Raw genomic sequence first — 20,021 nt, forward strand, 5'->3', positions numbered from 1 at the left:
TTTTCCAAAAGAATAAAAGAGCATATACGTTGTTTTTCAAATGCAAAGACCAATTCAACAGTTACGAATCGTTATCCGCCAGAGGAGCAAGAGTTCAATTATCATTATAAAACGTATTGCATTTATTAAAGAAAGGTTCAAAACTCAACATTTTGGAATTTTTAGAAATCAATGCATGTGAAAATTAAGGACCATTCCTAGATAATCGAATATATTTCAATTGTTCTTCTTTATTGAATTTAGTTTGCAACGAGCAAATTGGTAATTAGGACAGATTTCAAAAGTATAGGATAGCACAGGTACGATGAACGTAAAAATTGTTATTCATTATTCCGCAGTCTCATGAATTGTTTTTAGTTAGGTAAATATTTCAAGTAATGAATTTATCATGTATAAATTCGGCAGGTAGTAATATTCATAATTATTCAGATAACTATAAAAGCACTACACAGAATTTGTACAAACCATTACTGTGACACCCGAAAATGCTATACCAATGCTATCGTATAATTTGAAGACGTGTCGCGGTTTTTCAACTTTCAAGTTTTTTTTGAATACGTCATCATCAAGTATCGGTCAGTTCTATCACATTATAGTTCTTTTGTTATCAAATAATAACTTTTTCATTTTGCTCATGATTTTTTCTAGAAGATCACTCTGACAATGAAAAAATTCGAAGTTTCATGCACCACACTTCTGCTATATACCTTGAATTCATAACTTTTCATATGGGATATTTTTTCGACCGCTTCCCTCCTTTACGTTAAACTTTCAATTGATTCTCGACGAACTGAACTCCAAATGTATTTTCACTGTATATCTTAATGTTTACATTTCACATTTTATATCACCAATTTTACAACGTTCATTAATATATTAGTAAAATCATACTCATGTACAAGGTTATACCTTTTATGAACAACAAACAGATCTATTTGCTGAATCAGATTGAATAATTGTTATAATAATTTCATATATTTTTGATAGCAAATGAAGATGAAAGACTCCATGAAACTATTTCCAATCATAAAAAATCTAAAAATATTAATTTACAGTGATTACGTAACCAATGTATTTATTATTACTATTAATTTAACCGGTTTAAGTAAATCTGCAAAACATCCATATGTATAACATATAAAAATATTTTTTATGTTTTTCCATGTTTGTCACAAATCAATATTTCCTGATAACCAATATGAATTCAAAAGTATATTCCATAGATATATTCTGATAATTATTCACGGTGAATTATTTCTATTTCTACACAATAATTTGACTGAAAATTCGACTCGTGTATTTTAAATAATGCAGTATAAGTGAATATATTACGATGGGTATAAAACAGGCATAAGTAATATGTTGCATAGAAACTGTTTAATTTAATCTTCGGAGCCCACAAAATATTTTCAGTTTCACGATACACACTGAAAAAAAAATTGAGATTGTCGATGTAACATAAACTCAAGAACAAATTGTAGGGAAACTCCAGTGACATCAATTGCATTTCTTATATAATACTTCTGAAAATCATTCTCGAAAAAATATTTGCGTTTGTGATTTCCAGAACTCGGTCAATAATTCTCGAGAATCGCAGAATTTCATTGTCAATTGCGATTAAAGGAACGCGGATGAGCGGAAAACAAATGATGCAAATCGTATCGAATTAAAACCATAACACCATAAACCTAGTTTTTACGACCTTTGTAGCGTAGCACATGGTACTGACAAAATTCCCTACGGTATTGAATTTCTTACGCTTGCAAAAATTCAGGATTCGAGAGAGTGAAGTGGGGGGGATTCATTGATAAACCCACCTCTTAGGACACACCTCTTAAATAGTAAGTTTAGAGGTATCGCTTAACGTTGTCCAGTTTAAAGTCTGACAGACGTGCTGTCGGTGATCAAGCAAGCTCTGTTTCTATTTACAAACAATCGCGAGTGTACGCGCCAACTGTGTGAAAGTATTAGTTTAATTTTTTGAGGTGCCATCCGAAATGCATCCAACGGGAATGTTAGACCGCGATCAGAGGACTGCTAAAATTCCCCTGTTCCTTAGTGATAAGCAAGTGCCAAAAACAAATAGTTTTCGGGACAGTACTGAAAATTCCAGTTCCACTTCGAACCGTAGCAGTATTATTAGCAGTACGAAAACGAGTACAAGATTTCTATACTTAAATTGGAGAAAAGGATACTTAATACACAGTTTTCAACGTAAGTAATATAACATTTCTTCGAATTTCATCAGGTGATGACACTGCATCTTAAAATTGTTATCTCACATTACTGTAATGAATTTTTCGTAAGTCATCGTGACACCTGTTCTGCGATAAGATAACGATATGCTGTAATCCTGAATCTCTCGTCGAAATTGTGTGAAAATCCAAGTTGGCCAAGAGGTTCCCGTCAGATCTCTTACGCTGAGGGGCGGGGCGAGTGCAACAGGTAGCCAATCAGGCGGTGTTCCCCTCTGTCGGAATTCACAATTTCTCGATAGCGCTCACTTTATATCGAAAACAGCAGGTTGTTCTCCGTATTTGAGATTCCTTTGGCCAAATTCTGTTATGGTACGTAACGTGTGCTATGTCGAATACCCGCGAATTGGAGCAGGATGATTCATAGCGCTTACCTATGAACTTGAAATTAAAGCGAAACGGTGAGCGGGGAAATTTTATGAGTCAGAGCATTGTGTTTAATGACTGATTAGGGGTTATCGGCTTGTCGACGAGAGGGGTAGTGGAATCTCTTTAAAGATGCTTTGATTATTGACAGGTGATCAAGTTATAATTATCAATGAGGCACATGCCACAGACATTGAAGATACGATAAGATTTTTGATAGTTTTTATTATCATTACGTGTAGAGATTCTCATATATGTTATATGAGTTATAACATATATTTACAAAGTAGAGATAAATAGAATATTTGAAGTATATCAGGTTGAATGAATGTACAAGTTGAATTTCGTTTGTGAAATGTTATATTAAAATTGTCACGATTTGAATTGGTTAAAAAAATAAGTTTCAGAATCATAAATATTCTTTTTTTAATTTTAATCTAACAGAAATATTTCAAAAAGCTAACCGTAGAAGAAAGTTTATCACAGAGTGTTTTGAAATTAGGATAAAAATATATACATGTCATTTAAGAAATCAAAGACATCACCACTGACATAATGAAGATTCAAGTTGAACGTCACGATTTTCTTCATACATTGTAAAAAATAATAATCATGGTGATGAACAGAAATGAGAAAAAAGTTGATCATTTTTATTTGCATGGCAATTTTAAAAAAGATCATTGGGAAGAATAGTGAGCTTCAACATTTATGATTTACCTAAAGCATTACATTTATATGACGTAGGTACCTCCTTCCGATTTTTATTGTTGCATGCAGTAAATGATTGACAGCTTCTCAATTATAAAACAATTAGCTGAAACTAATGACTTGCATAATCAAGTCAAAAACAATTCACGCGGTATTTCCCAGCAAATCTCATATAAACATTTTCGATGAGGATGAAACTGTTTTAATTTTTTTTATATTTCTCGTCTTGATCCGTTAATACCTTTATATAATTTCATTGACCTTGCCTGGCGTGATTCATTCGTAGTCTGGAATAGTTTTTTGGTTGTTATGTAATATTACTACACACGCCATTTCAGACAATTTAATTGTCACTATAAAGATCACAAACACTTTGTACCTGTTATTTCAAATTATGCAAATTTTGAGGTGTTTGCTTATATAGCCTCGTTCACTTTGATACCGATATAATGGTGACTTTGAATTTGTTTAACCAAAGAGTTCATTCATATCTCAATAGAGGGAACAATCAGGATAAATTTCAAATATTCACCTTTTCCATCAACTTCTCATGATGTTAATAAAAACCAAAACATCGATTGTTATAAGATATTTTATAATGTTATATATGTAATATTTGAAGGCTTGTTTATAGTTCCTTAAATTGAAGTATTTAGGAAGTCTACGACTTTAATTTTCAGTTAATTTGATAGAATATGTCTCTGCCAACAATATCTTTTAGATATTACTGCATTTTTGCCCAATGCTGAACTAAGTAGGTATTGTTGTAATTCAAAGAGATTATTATACGGTTTATGGTTCTGTCATAAGTTTTAAGATCTACTTATATCTCCTGAAATTCATTTTCGTTGATTATTCGATATTGAGTAGATACTTCAGCTGGATATGCGTATTCTCTTGTAATCTGTGAAGAATGGGTATGGGATTTAGTTTGCGAACGCTTAAAGTCAGTACAAATCCAAGTAAACGAAGAATCCGCTACACAATCGTTAAACCAGTTTTTTTCCTCAGAAAACACTGTTAATCCTTGGTTAGTTGGGTACTTTCGATAAAAAGCCAATAATTAAATTAACCATTACATTGCTGTCTCCGTATTAGTTGTCTCAAAATGATTTTTATTTTATAAATTGTCAGTTGGTACACCTGTGTTGCTCTGCCGACTTCAGCCGTTTTTCTTACAATTATAATTTTACAAAAATGCGGTAAATAGTTGAGAATGATACATTGAAGTGAAATAGCTTGCAATTATCAGCTATTACTGTCGATTAACGAATCTTATGCTCATAGTTCATTGTAGCTGCACTTAACAATAAATAGATCAAGTTACCTACACCTGGGTTCGTAACTGATCTTTATATACTGTTTTCTTTCATTATTTAGACGTAGGTATGTACTTAAAGACAACTCACATTATTAGCAATTTCTGTGGAATTCCATCTGCCATTACCTCCGAGTGTAAGTATGAATCTTAATTTTGTATCGCGGTTCATTATTGTCGAGACTTCAACGATATAGTCCAGTTGTCGTTTTTATAAAAATTCTTTTGAGACTCTGCGTGCCCAATAACAGATCTATTGTTTGAGCTTTGGACTGTACGGTTCGTTTACAAGTTTAGACTTGAAAACTGTTCCGGAACCAGTTTATTTGCAACAGCGAATGAATCGACTGAATGTTATGTATAGCCATTCACCTTCAGATTTGTTCAATACTTATGTATTTGGAGATTGCATAGGTATTCAGTAACGTTTCTCTCATCTTATTCTTGATTCAGATACATAATCACTTTCTGTCAGTCTTGATTTATCAGTTTTTTCTCCTCTGAAATCAAAAAACTTTTGAAAATGAATCGTTCATAAATGAAACTAAGTTTATGTGAAATTCAAATACGTATTTATTCGACTTCCAAAAATCTCTATTTATAATATTTCTAGACAAAAAAAAACTAATTTCAAATGAATCAGATAACATTTCGGCAACTACCTCTTTTTCCTATATCAATCCTTCTGAAAATGGCACTCAAAACTGAAAAAAAAACAATTTATTGTACTTCCGCAATATTCGTTGTAGTAACATGATATGGAAGATATATTTGTTGTCACTGAATGTTACATTGTAAAATGAATAACTTAGGTAGATTCTCTTTGGGATTGGGAAAAACAAAAATTACATCCGTTTCAAATTACCTGCCAATTATTATAATTCCAACAGCGATTCAATATTTACTAATCTGTGTAACGTAGGTATTCAGTGAGTTTTCCTAACCTTTTGGGCTGTAATGATTTAAGTACCTACTATGTTCGCAGCCAGTTCTTCAGTCTGTAAGATACATTTATAGGGTACCTACAAAGATAATCCTTCTATCAACTTGTAGTTAAGTTTGACCTTTTGTACCTAAGTGAAAATCCATAGTCAGTTCACTCCTTTAACTGAAGTGCCAAATAATGTATATGAAGAGAACTTATATCAAATGAATTGACTGATGCAGCTTTCAAAGAAATTCTTATATACCGACATATCCATGAATGATATGAGAATATAGTAAACACTAAAATTACGTGGTAACAACGAAGTGTTCTTTGACAGGGGTAGTTTTCCGTGTATAGTGTGTGCGTGTGTGAAGTGTTCAAATGGCGTTGGTATAACCAGTTTGCCGGTCTATTTTAATATGTAAAATTTCTACAATATTTTTCAAGATGTATAGTACACTATTCCCTATTTCTGAAGGTTAGTCTCAATATGTTGTTTTTCTCTTCCTTTCTTTTTCTCTTAATGTTTTATTAATGTTTTTCCATTTTATTTGTTCTTATTCTTTCGTTTTTTGTAATTTCTTGTTGAATGAATTTGTTATTTAAGAATTAACATATATACACATTTTTTCTCTTCTTGTTCTCGTTTTTTTTATTCTTCTTTATTTCCCTCTTTTTTCTATTTCCTTCTTTCTATTTTTCTTATCTTCACATCACACTCAAAATTCAATCCACCTTCCACTTATATTTTTAGAATACTTCCCATCTCTAAATCATAATAATTGCTTATTTTTCGAGTGCAACAACATCAATCGGTAGAAATATGTGCACACGTTTGGAAACGAATCAGGAAAAAATGAATACGTTCGAAATTTCATGATTTTTGGAAATTTTTGAAAAATTATAAATACGTGTCAAAAATATTGGTGTTCTGAACGGTTGTCGAGAGTTTCGAGTTCTATTTCTTTCAATTGCTTGAACAGATCCAGTGGATTTAGCTGTAAAAACTTCGCTTTCGTGCATTGATGAACACAATCAAACTAACACTGGGAACATGAACATTAATTTAACAGTAAAATGAAATTGGATCTACATTGAGAGTGATTTAGATCCCATTACATGCAACATACATTAAGAAATATATACGTATGCGTATATATTTCTTAATGCGTATATATACGTAGGTATTCGTTTTGACCACTTGTTCATACAAATTAGGATGGACATTTATTTTTTCAGAATGCAATTTTACTAGACACTAAAGATGAATTGAGAACAAACTAGACTTAAAATCATTCAAATATGCGTTCAGCATGAGTACATATTAGAACTTTCGGAACACACTCTGAATTGTCCCCAAAAATGGTACAAAATGGCAAAAAAATAACATTCAAATTAAACGTTGAAAATCAATGAGCTTCTATTATAAATTCAAAGCATACTGAATGAAGCGAAATGAGTGAAATCAATATTTTATCTTTTTTAGTGGTAATTTGTTCGTAATTCCTTTTTCAAACCGAACACGTCAGTCTACAGACGATATTTCTTCAGCTTCCACCGAAAATAAATGACCTGCTGAAACTGTCTCTACTGACCCTATATGACTTTGAAGATTTCTCACGGTCCCACATTATGTGTCCACAATCTTGTATATTTATATAGCCTGTGTCGTTCTACCATCTCCAAATGGCTTTGCCGGCTCGAATATTATAGTGTTGCACAGCGTCTTTTATGAATATTATGACTAACTTGTCGTTAAATGAATTTTTGAGGCTTTGAAATTTATTTTGACGACTAATTTTTCCGACGATTATGTCTGTTTTTGATTATCACCGTTGTCGTGATACGACTGTAGGTTTAATGCTTAGAAAATACCTACCACCAAGTTTAGTGTAGTAATTGTGTAATAAGTAACTGATAACTTCAAAGAAAGATAGAAAATTTAACTATTGTTTGAATAGTTATTCGAAATGAATGATTGATATAAAATTCCACTTACAAAATTTTTGCGTAGCATCAGAAATGCCTTCAAATATTTGTTCATTTTCTATTGGTGATATAATAAAATATGTAAGTTCAATTTGTTACCTTTCATTTAAAGTAGAACTTTTGTGAATGATATCTGAATTTCATTCCATAACAAATGTTTGGAATACAAACTGAGTAGAGAAAACTATCTTCTGTATAATTCAGTGTTCACATAAAAATATTTGTTTCGAAAGATTTTTTTTCTTTCGTGTAATTTAATGTTTATATGAAAGTAGCTGTTTCAGGAGGGCTTTCTTCCAGTTTGTGTCTGAAAGTTGCTTCTTTGAATGATCTACACATCCATGTATAGAGTTACTTATTTTCGAATTGATTTCTTCCTTCCTTTCTTTGGAAGATTCCCACATTTTTTTATATCAAGATGGAATAGTAGAAAACCAAAAACTTTCTTTCCCAAAAATTAATCACTCCTGAAAATATAACCCCTTCAATTCAAAAAACATTTTTCATCTAATGTTTTTGATTCATCTACAGAAATACATATTTTCATTGATGACAAGCAAACGTATTTTCATTATCTCAGAGAAAATGGTCTGATTTAGGATGTTTTATATATCAACAAATATTTGAAGCACAAAAAATGTATATATACATATCAGAAACAAAGTTCATTTAGATGACTATCATATATACCTAATTGACCACCTACCAACGTAATCGTATTGTGATTTATGTCTGGTTCTGAGGAAAAAATGATAAATTTAAACATTTTCGCTCGTCATATCTGAGGCTGGTTTCTATTGCAATATTTATAATTCATATATGAAATTTCACATGATATTGGAACTTGAAGTAATTCAAACTTTCATTTTCATTTCAGGTCTCAAAAACGTCCTATTAGTATTAGTCTACCTCACCTTGATAACCCTGCCATCTTCTAGTTCAGCCCCGTTGAGTATGGATCGTAAACAAAATCCTAGATGGGTCAATCCCTGTGGTATGCCTGAGGACACAACGGATTCAATTTCCAAACTGAATGCTAGCGAGAAAAGGGAATTGCTGTTGCAGATTTCAAAACAGGCTGGAATTGCTCTCAGACATGCAGAGGCTTTCAAAGAAAATTTCGTAAGTACCTTTGTCAAATAAACTATTTGAAGATTCAAATACGAAAGTTTAATGTCTCCCTTTCAAAAAACATTCACACTACGTTTCCTATATGTGATGGAATATACACTACGTTTTCTGGTCCTTTTTTTAATTTATATATCACAAAACCTGATTTTTCATTCGGAATTTCCATTCGGATCTGATTTTTTGCAATCTAAAACTCTCAACTATGTTTTCTGTTCCTTCTTCTCAGTTTCATAATACCTTTACTAATAGATCCTTATTTTCTAGAACTCTCGTTTTTTTTTCTTTTCAACTGACAAGTTCTTAATGGAAATATAATATTTTCATCCACGCTGGAAATATTTTCAAACCAATTGTATTTTCTCATTAGTCTTTCGAATTAGTCTCAAGATTTGAGTTACTTTGTGTATTTCATTCAGCATTCTAGCTAGATATACACACAAATCTTCATTTTTTCTTGATTTGACAAAATGAAGCTCTTTCTTCCCCTTATTTCATACCTACACGTCACATATTATGTTTTTTTGAGTTCATTAGTAGTCTCCGTTTTATCTGTTCTTTTACCAAATTTATTTGACTATCGACGAATAATTTTTTTTGAATGCCTTCTATTACATTCATTCCAATGTGCTGTAAACCTAACAATCCCGTTAGTAATCGGAAAATATGTTTACAAATTAATAGAAGGTAATATCAGTACTGAAAAAAAAAATTGTCCTCATAATAGGTACTGAGAACTTTTCTGGATTTCATTGAGTTCGAAGGTCCCCCTTGGAAAAACTCAACTGAGAGATAAAGCAATAGGTACTCCATTTTCTGTAAAACATAACACTTAAACTTCACTACCGAAATTCATCAAAATAATAAAGCGCAATTATTGAATAATGAACATATTTTTCCTCTAGTTCTATTTTCTATAAAACTCCCACAGGGAGGTAACGTACAAAAATAATTACCTATTTCATCTTCGAACCGAAATAATTGCTAGCAAAGGAAGTATATTATTGTCCCAATGAATTGCACTGACTTCCTCTTCAGCGAATCGATAAGTTTCGAAGCGTCAATAGTCACTTTAATGACACCAGAATGTGACAGTAGCGTACGCAATCACGAATGCAAGTAAAAAATCCTTCGTCTAGACACTGCTTCGAAGAATATGAATAATAAATTCTCCTTCGTTTCCAGAAGAGAACCGTTTGAAACGTGAATGAAGATCATAATCAAGTTTGCCGTTTCCAGAATGTCTGGTGCTACTGACACTAAAACTTATTTTACGCATTTCAATTGCATTTTGATTTTTTTGATTGAAAATGGCAGAATTAGTAAAAAAATATCCTGAATATCATCCTCTTTAGAGTTTCGTATCTAGTGCAGTTTTAGATGCATTTCGAATTTATAAAATGTTTTTACATTGTCCTTAAAAAAGGCGGTACCAATGAATCAAATTACCTGGCATTCATGATGAACCAGTGAAATTCACGATAATTTTTTTTGCAAAACGCAAATGTACGTATATGTAGAATTCAACTCGGTAAATATCAGAAAAATCATATTCATTGAATTTAACTCAATATCAATTGATCGAGTTGCAGTAATCTAGATCGTTAATTGTCATATTAATTTTTATAATTTACGTACTCCTATTCTTTTGATAGTGAAATTCATCATAACCATTTCAAATATAACGAACAAAATATAAATCCTGAATCGTTTGAATCAATTTATGGAAAATATTGAACAAAATCCACGAACTCTCTATAATTTTCCAAATAATCCAGTTTTCCCCTCTAGAAAAACTCGTCGTACCCCAATGGCGAATGACACCTTTTGCCGGATGTAGGGAAGACGTAAGTTATTTATATCCGATAGAAAAAGACAATACCAGCGTGGAATTCAATCAAAGAAAGAAACAAAAAATATGATAGTGTGTAATCAGACATCAAGTGGCTGTACAATATTCTACCGATAGAGAATACAAATCGCTGAACGTAGTAGTTTCAACTGAATGAATGAAATAGTTGTGGAACTGAATTGACGGAATTATTCAAGAAAATTCTCCTGATCGTGTCTGGGTACCTTTCGAAACGTTCGCTACATTGAATCAAAATCAATGGGAATGCAAACACTGTCAACACTAAATTTGTTGCATTCAGAAAAAATTGAAACATCTTATGACAAGGCAAAAAGATATTTCGCAAATGGAGATGAGTTCGGTGAAGATTAGTCTCAATTTCATCCAATTTCCTTATTTTTTCAACAGTATTTGTTTTAAACTTTCAAGTTGTAGCTTCTCTGAATGAGTCATCTCAAGATATTTCGATGAAGAAGTATGTTCCCTCGGTTAACGATATTCATCAAAACATTACATGGCGTTTCTCATGCGTCCAACTAAACTGCTTATGTGAAAACGCAAAGTTTTATGTTATCACATCGTATCTCAAAACAATTGTATTGGAGTGTCGGAGTATTCGCTTTCATAGCCACCTGTTGCAGATCACGCTACTATTTCCTCTAACGTTCCGCGAAATTTATGCTCTGGAGAATTTTCATGCCTGAATGATTTCGAAAACTGGATGATGCAAAAGTTTTTCGAATCCACTATCTGTTCAATCTGTCTTCTGCGAAATGCTTTAAACCTTCCTGCACGCACTGATTTGACTTTACTAGAAGTGATGGATAGAATCGTTTTATAGAAATGGTACATTGAAATAGACAAATACACTATTTTGATTGAAATTAATCTACATGATAATCAGATCGTGATATTTCCTTTAATTTGTAGTAGAAGTAATCTGAAGTTGAAAAGAAAATCTCTAATTCTCCTTAAAATTATTTAGGTAACTTGAAAAAATTAGCTTGTTTGTACGAAATTCTCTTGAGTACGGAGTCACTAAATATTTTATTGTTCAGAATCGTTGAAACTATTTCTAGGAATAATCGGTAATATTCTGAGAGGACCTTATCAATAATAACGACCTCAGGCCGACGATAAAAATAAGCTTGTACAACATATATCAGCCAGACATGTTTATAAAGATGCTTGCAACTGCATCAATTTATCTACAGACACTTTATCGACTTCTGTAATGAAGAATAAATTTTTAGATCTACATAAGATAGGAAATCAGCTGGTATGTAGTAGCAACCTTTTCTTTTGAATTGGTGAAACAGAGTAAAAAACACACCGACTTCGTTTATCTTTGATTAGTCAAATGGAAAGATTCCACTTCATTGGCATAAAATGATGGAACGACACAAGATCTTTATTTCATATCATCACTAAAGCTTTATTCCAAATTGAACTCATTTTGTTAAAATATGGTTATATGTACAGCTACCTCTCATGGCCGGTGAGAAGCCCCCCCCCCTCAAGATGTGCAGTAGATGTGTAGAAATCTGTTATCAGTATGTTAGGTTATTCGAGCCGTACTACGTAAAATTGCTAACAAAAGTTTCTAATCCTTCTTTCTTAATACTTTTTTCCGTGTTGGAAATCACACGTTAAAAGGTAAGACATCGTTAGTCCTTAGCTCGCACAAGTTTCTCAACTCCTGAGTTGTCATTCGTATGGGGGCGACAGCTGATTAACGGAAAAACAGATTTCATACACCGACCCAAACGCAGATACGATTTCTCTAACCGGTAATGACTCAGTCCGTGTAGTACCTACTAGGATCATGAAATAAATATGTTATTTATTCAATACTTTTTTTGCAATTTTTGTAGTCTACCGAGGTTACACCAAATTCATCATTGAATAGTTTTTCTATGATACCTCTTGTACAAAGGATATTTTCTTTATGAAAATTAGACACATTCTGTTTTATTTCCAATTATGTGCATGAACATTATTTCAACAGGTACACCAGTCTGTATCTCAAGTAATTTTTTGAATCGAACCTTCATCATTAGGATCAACAGCTGAATACATATTTATAGTTTAAAAAATCTGTTCAAAATATGTTTTTCCGTTAACCAGCTGTCGCACCCCTATGAACGACAACCCTCAGAAGTCGAAACTTGTGCGAGCTAAGGACTAACAAGGTCTTACCTTTCAGCGTGTGATTCCTAAAGCGTTAATCTAAGAAAATAGACGAATACAGTGAGAATAGTTCAAAAATATCAGGTTTGAAACCTTTCAATTCCTCTGAGACTTCATAACGTCAAAACTTTCAATAAGACATGAATTTATGAATGGTAAGTGTGGTAAATTCGAATACCACCTGCCACTGGTGAGCATTGTACAAGAAACTAAATGTTATTTTCTTTTCGTGTTTTTTCTTTTGTTGGAGTTTTTCAGAATTCGAGGTCGATTTTTCGTGATTCAATAAAATGTAACTGAAGTGTCTGCGTCTTATTTAACATATTAAATATTATTATTACATAAAAACCTGACAACTGGCGACGAGGAAAATATTTTCAAGAAGAGTGGTTTCTAAATCAAGATGGCACACGGCAGAATAAATGAATTCCAAATCGGATCGAGCTGAAAAACATACGTGGCTCGCTTAAAACAATATTCCATAGCAAATGGTATTCCCGACGAACTAAAGGTAGCTACTTTAATCACAGTCGTTGGGGATACTACCTACGAATTAATGGTGGATTTGTGTAGCCCCGATGCCCCAGAAGACAAATCTTACGAAACCCTTGTTAAAATTGTGAAAAATCCTCTGAAACCGTATCCTTCCGTCATCACAGAAAGACACAAATTTCGGTTGAAACGACAAGACGGGTGGGAAACAGTGGCAGAATATATGGCGGCTCTCAAAAATATGGCAAAAACATGTGGTTTTAAAGACTCTTAGAAGAAAATTTACGAGATCAGTTCTTTTCCGGGTTATACAATGAGACTATTAAACAACGGTTATTTTCTGAAAAGTTTCTGAATTATGCTCATGCTTATGAAATCGCACGGAACATGGAAGCTGCTGAAAAACAAGTATCCTGCGTGGTAGGACCCTCTGCAGTACATAAAATAAACCAAAGGGCATAGAAAATATTTTCTAGACCAAGCACCAGTTCGGAAGAATTCTACAAAGGTAATCAACAGCCATCACCGTCTTCAAAGACTACAAGGGAAGGAAAGCAGAAAACAATCCGCGAATGTGAGGTTTGCGGTAGGCAAAATCATCATACAAGTTAGTGTTTTTATAGAAATTGCAGTTGTGAAATATGTACAAGAAAAGGTCATCTCAAAAATATGTGTAGGCAATATCAAAAAAATAAAAACCGAAATCATTATTTCATTAAAGATAAAATTGAACAAGAATCCAAATGCGATGATTCTGACTCGAATACATCTATCAATTTGTATACCATTTTTGTTAATAACAAATATAGTCCAATAAAAGTTTAAAATGAAAATTAAAAATGTATCATTAGATATGGAAGTTGATACTGGATCAGCGGTTTCTTTGATTTCCGAAAGCTTTTATTTGCAACATTTCAAACATATACCTATATCATATCATATCAGATAGAAACTTAATTCCGAGGAGAGGCCCACCTCTCATTGGCCGAAAATGGCTATCTGAACTAAATATCAATATTATCAATAATTTTGCCTGTGATAATATATTTGCTGATAAAGAGGGTGTTCAAATAAAAATCTCATTTCAGAATATTCATCTATTTTTGGCACCAAATTAGGAAAATTGAAAAATTTCAAAACTACTTTACATTTAAAACCTCAATCCGTTCTAGTATTTTGTAGGGCTAGATCTTTGACTGTAAATTTGAAATTGAAAGTTGAAGAGGAATTGGATAAGTTAGTCGAGGAGGTCATTTTAACTCCGGTGGATTACAGTAACTGGGCAAGTCAGATTGTTCCGGTTGTAAAAAAAAACGGTGGAATCCGCATATACGACGACTTCAAGATATCAGTAAATCCAAATTTACACATAAGTAAATATCCTCTCCCAAGAATTGAACAAATTTTCGCAAACTTAGCAGGCGGAGTTCTTTTTAGTAAAATAGATTTTTCCCAAGCATTTTTACAAATATAACTAGACGAAGACTCCAGGAAACTTGTTGCTATAAATACAACAAAAGGTATTTTGTTACAATCGTTTACCGTATGGTATAGCATCTATTCCAAGTATTTTTCAAAAACTAATGGATACAATTTTTGGTAATATGGAAGGAGTAAGTGTTTTAATGGATGACGTACTTGTCACAGGTTCAAATACAGAACAACATGTTGAAAAAATTAAACAATCAGATCTCACAATAAATTTGGATGAATGCAAATTTTTACAAAAAGAAATACATTATTTAGGTCATCCCATCGATTCTACTGGACTGCATCCTACCAAAGAGAAATTAAAACAATTTCTGAAATGAAAATTCCTTCTAGTTAACGTGTGCTTCATAACACGTTTGTTGTGGCTGGTAAAAACCTGAACTGACACGATTTTTTCAATATTTGTATTTGTTGTTTGTTGGAATAAACCAGCTGAGGTTTGAAAAATTCATAAAATATATTGAATTATTATGCCTACTCTCTGATTTCTAACAATTTGCTTGGACGAACAGAAAGGATAAACTCAGTTTATCGAATTCTGATAGCTGGCAGCAGATATTCGGAGTTGGTCGATTTCATATGAAATGAGATCAAGCATATAGTAAATTGGCCTCGACTGGCAGACAGCATGACGCCCATAGAAACGTGGGTTTGTTTACTGTGCTAGCTGTTCGATATGCTGAAACGTGCTGTGGAAATTATTGTAAAAGTAAAAGTTGTTAACGTTTGTCGACTCGATGAATTCATTTTACACTTGTACATGGTCGTGCAGTGTTCATCATGGTCAAAAATAAAGTGTTCGTATGGTTATTTCTTTCAATATTCAATATTGGAAATGACATCGTGGTATATTAAACTGAATCAACTAGAGATGAGGATCCTACTGAACAATAACAGATTGTTTTAAGGTGGTTGACAATGTTTCATGATGCATTTCATTAGTTCGGACTACCATTGTCTAATATGATATGGAATTAATTTGAAATCCTTGAAAGAATCTGTAAAAAATTGAAGAGGTTACCTGCAAAATGATGGTAAATATTTGTTTTGAGGGCACCCGGCGATTTTGAAAAAATTTTTGAGTGTACTTACGTATTTTGATGCGGCGCTCTCCTTTATTTACAAAGTTACGGCCCTTCAAAGTTCAGAAAAGGGAAACTTTTCAGCATTCTTTTTCACAATATAAACTATTTAAAAACACAAGCATTTATTCACTAGGTCACCTTTACACCTTATTCCTCCTTCCTTGACACTTTTCACTTCAAGAATCAATATTTTTTTATTAAAAATGTAAAAAAAATGTAAGGAGCTGCTTGTTGGTTTTATATGTCTCTGTATTCTACGTTTTTAAGGTTAATTGGCGTAGTTGGTACGACTGATGCTGCCGTATTGTTGCTGCAAATACTCCTACTTGAACTAAATGAAGAATTGAATTTTCTCTTACGTTAACTAAATTATTAATTTTTTTCAAATTAATTTTGTTCAAAGTAATTTTATGTTTTTCTAACCATTCACGTCAAACTAAATATCCAAATCTACGAATTTGAAATAGTAAGTGGCGGCAAATACCAACCACTAGTAACTAACCTAGAAATAGAAAAATGTCACCAGAAGAATCATTCGTTTTTAAATTAAGTTTTTTATAAGAAAATTGTTGATTGCTGAATTGAAAACTGTCAATTAAGGAGGAATAAGGTGTAAAGGTGACTTAGTAAATAAATGTTTGTGTTTTTAAATAGTTCATCTTGTGAAAAAGACGGCTGAAAAGTTGCCCTTTTCTGAACTCTAAAGGGCCGTAACTTCGTAAATAAGATTTCATAATTTCATGATTTGTAGAACATTCTTCATTAATAATGAAGAGTTATTTTTCATTTATTCAGTTTTGCAGATTTCGTTTGATCGACATTCAAGTTCAGCTTATAAATGTAAGATGCTAGTATAACCGCTTTTCATTATAACACTTGTTCAGAACAAAAAGGAAAATGATTTTGATAGTAGTTATCAAGTCGATATAATTAGGCCCGCACTAATTGAATGGCTAGAAATTATATTTTTGTTAACAAGTACGTTAACATAACAATTTTATTATTTCATTGAATCATTATAGTCTGAGCTCCGAGAAACCACGATTTGATAAAAGTATCGATCCAAATGCATTTTTTATTTCAGGTAACTGAGGACAATAGATTAACGGAAAAACACTTTAAAAAAATGTTATCATTCAACTATTTCTCTTTGTTTCAATCAATTCATAATTTTCCTCTTACACGAAGTCATTTATATATGAAGGGTAAATTCTTCGAATGACACCACACCAAACAGTTCAAGATTGAATAAACAATAAGTTTGAAACATACTGAAACACTAATGTTTTGGATGAAGTCCTAGCAATATTTTCTTATACGTCATGACAAGTAATGTTCATTAAAATTCTAATTCTCTTCCATCCCTATGACAAAAAAATCCATAACCGCAATATTCATGTTGAACATGAAATAACAACCTAAACCTCCGTAGAAACAAGTGAAGAACAAATATAATAAAGACTGCACACCTGAGTTCAAAGAACTAAAATGAGCTTAGCACTACAAATAATTTCAAGCACTTTTCTTACATATCCACGTGTTTTTCCTTTTCATATTTCCTTGTTTCACCTATATATAAATTTATGACACGCATTGGTTAGGATTACGTCGTGACAATTGGCATTAGTTTTCGTGAATTTATTTTATTTATTCTTTCCGGTATTAACGTCATCGATTGCTATGGTCGTTCGCCTCGTGTCCTAGATAGGTTATGTCGGTAATTCCTCGAGCCACATAGGGAGCATCACTATGATAATGCAACGCTGTATATATTTCTGTTCACTGAAATAATCTGTTTTTTTTTTGTTTCAGACAAGGAAAATATTCAAGAGTGAAAACGTTGACAAAGTCTTCGAAGAACAAAGGTACGATTGGTTACCTAATCTACCCGATCTGATGTTTTTAGAAGACAACTCTAAGAAGGTTAGTTACTATTTATTGAAATTAATTTCTGAAAGATATCCCTCAATAGATCTTGAATGAATGTTTTTTGATAATTTCAATGCTTCTGATTGGTAAAAATGATCTTTTATATTTACATGCTTTATATTAGCTTCACCAGTATGAATGTTTTTTGTTTGTTTGTAACTCTCAAGCTCGGGATCTGTATTTGACAGAATTATCGATATTATTGCTTGATCTATTCGCGGGCAGATGGCGCTGTACGCAACCTATTTGATATAATTCGAACTCACTTCACATGTATTTCTTCATTTGAAAAAAGTATGTTTTTTATTAACACGCGCGCCCGCGTGTTAATAATGTTCTTTAAAAAATTTTTAGGTTTTTTAAATATATTTATTATCCTTCTAGATATCATTCCTCATTTTGTTATAGTCAGAATTTTTTTTGCAGAAGAAAGAAATTATTTTCATGACCAACACTCTAATGTTCTTGTATTATATTTACAGTTGGTTCGACGAAAGAATACACAGATGTCATCTTTGAAATAAGCGATATAAAACATACTTTTATATGGCTTTCTTTTCTTGTACAAGTCAAAAATAAAGAAAACATTATTAACGTTTGCATGATAGCTTCTATTCATTGAAAAGAAATAGGTATACAAACATAAGTTGTCTACAGTTTTTCAGATTTTTCAGACGTTTACTATCGTTTGACAGTTTACATTGTTAACATTTTCTTTATTGAAAAGTATATACGGTTTCAATTTTTATACTACATATATAATTGTTTTCACAGCCAATGGACTATGGGCATTTCATATACTAATCATTTCCAACCTAAAATCAGGAATCGCTGTTTCTAATGTTCCGCACACTGAAGTATTTAAAATTGCCAGATATTGGAGTTGAAAATTGAAAATGATCCAAAATCGTATCCTGGGGTTTTCACTATTACTGTATTTAATCGTTCACAAGTGCATGTGCACTTTTTTTCGACCCAACTGTCTGAATGAAATTGATATGATGTTTGAAAGGGTGTTTGTAATTGTTTAAGACTGATTATGAAATTTTCATGTTGAAATTTGTTTGTGTAACCGCACGAAGTTACTATTAATCGTTTTTTTTTATTTCAGACTGAAGATATTTTATTGGATTCTTACTACTATCTTCAACAAGTTGCAGTTGGCTTGGAACAAGTGATTTGGGATCAGCAAGATAGACCCGGCCATTTTCCTAGTGAATTTAAAGCACAGCAGAACTACCTGATAATAGTACTATGTGAAATCCAAATGTATATCAACGACATGAACATTAAAATCAATAGAGATGCCGAGAGGAGCATAATGCCTGAATCACTTAGATCTGTTGAGAGTGTGACAGAGAGCAATGTTAGGGATTACATCATTCTCAGAACTTACGAAAATACCCTGGAACATGTCAAGAAGGTGTTCAGCCACTTGGCGAGCAAAGTATAAATGGTTGTCAATAGTGTTTCTGAAAAAATATAAGAAGAGTATTGAGACAATGAAATTCAGTCTACAGTTGGAAAGATGACTTGAGAAATCATGTTTCTGTTAATTGTGTATATGACGACGGAAATTTTGCGATAATTTCTTAATCGGCTCTCTAATAATGGTTAAATTTGATGAGTGTTGACCTAAAATTGTCAAGATTTTGGATTTTGGGAATAGTGAACGATAGTTATGTGACCTTTTAAATTTTGCAAAATTGACTAAACAATATATTTGAAAAACCGATTTCTTAATTTTCTTTCTTTCAATGTACTCACTCCGCTGAGTTTGTTCCTACAGTTGAAAATTTGTATGTAATACTGAAACGACACGGCAGCTAGGTACTTACTTAATGAAATTTTATTTATTTTTATTTATAGTAATTTTGTAATGCCCTAATTTATTTTTCACTGTAAGTTTATTTATTTAATATTATTATTTTATTTATACTAAGTTGTATATATTTTACTAAGTGATAATACGATATCAGTATTTTTTATGAAATTACTGTGTTTTTATTAAATTTTAGCTGTGATACAAATATATGATAGTACTCACATGAAATGTTATTATTATTTTTGAGCATTTGAAATGCTTCCTTCAACATCCCCGACTGAAAATTCCAAATGTGTTGCTCAAGGTCAACTACATCTTATTCGGTCAAAGTTAATCTCGAATGATTCGTATTTATAATTATTCACAATAGTAATTTCAAACAGTACTAGGACCGATTCTGTTTCTTATTTATATAAACAGTTTGAGTACAATAAAAAACTTCAAAGGACATCTCATACTCGTATC

At 32.1% G+C, this 20,021-nt stretch overlaps 1 protein-coding gene across 2 annotated transcripts in view; it reads left to right on the plus strand.

Moving 5' to 3' along the window:
• Positions 1-19,784, plus strand: part of LOC111516658 (uncharacterized) — an 81,630-nt gene extending 61,846 nt beyond the window's left edge. The window contains exons 1-4 of one of the 2 annotated variants that reach the window (XM_074177252.1): positions 1,869-2,214; positions 8,442-8,686; positions 17,615-17,725; positions 18,843-19,784. In XM_074177252.1, the coding sequence (XP_074033353.1) occupies positions 1,998-2,214; positions 8,442-8,686; positions 17,615-17,725; positions 18,843-19,184 (915 nt within the window). In that variant the 5' untranslated portion in view covers positions 1,869-1,997 and the 3' untranslated portion in view covers positions 19,185-19,784. Of the gene's footprint in view, positions 1-1,868; positions 2,215-8,441; positions 8,687-17,614; positions 17,726-18,842 lie in introns of those variants that run through there. The other variant, XM_074177253.1, reaches the window with a different exon arrangement.
• The last annotated feature ends 237 nt before the right edge of the window (positions 19,785-20,021 follow it).

The sequence above is a fragment of the Leptinotarsa decemlineata genome, unplaced genomic scaffold (genome assembly GCF_025532065.1).
Source record: "Leptinotarsa decemlineata unplaced genomic scaffold, Ldec_3_MD MMD2_tig00002974_RagTag_RagTag, whole genome shotgun sequence".
Lineage (NCBI taxonomy): Eukaryota > Metazoa > Arthropoda > Insecta > Coleoptera > Chrysomelidae > Leptinotarsa > Leptinotarsa decemlineata.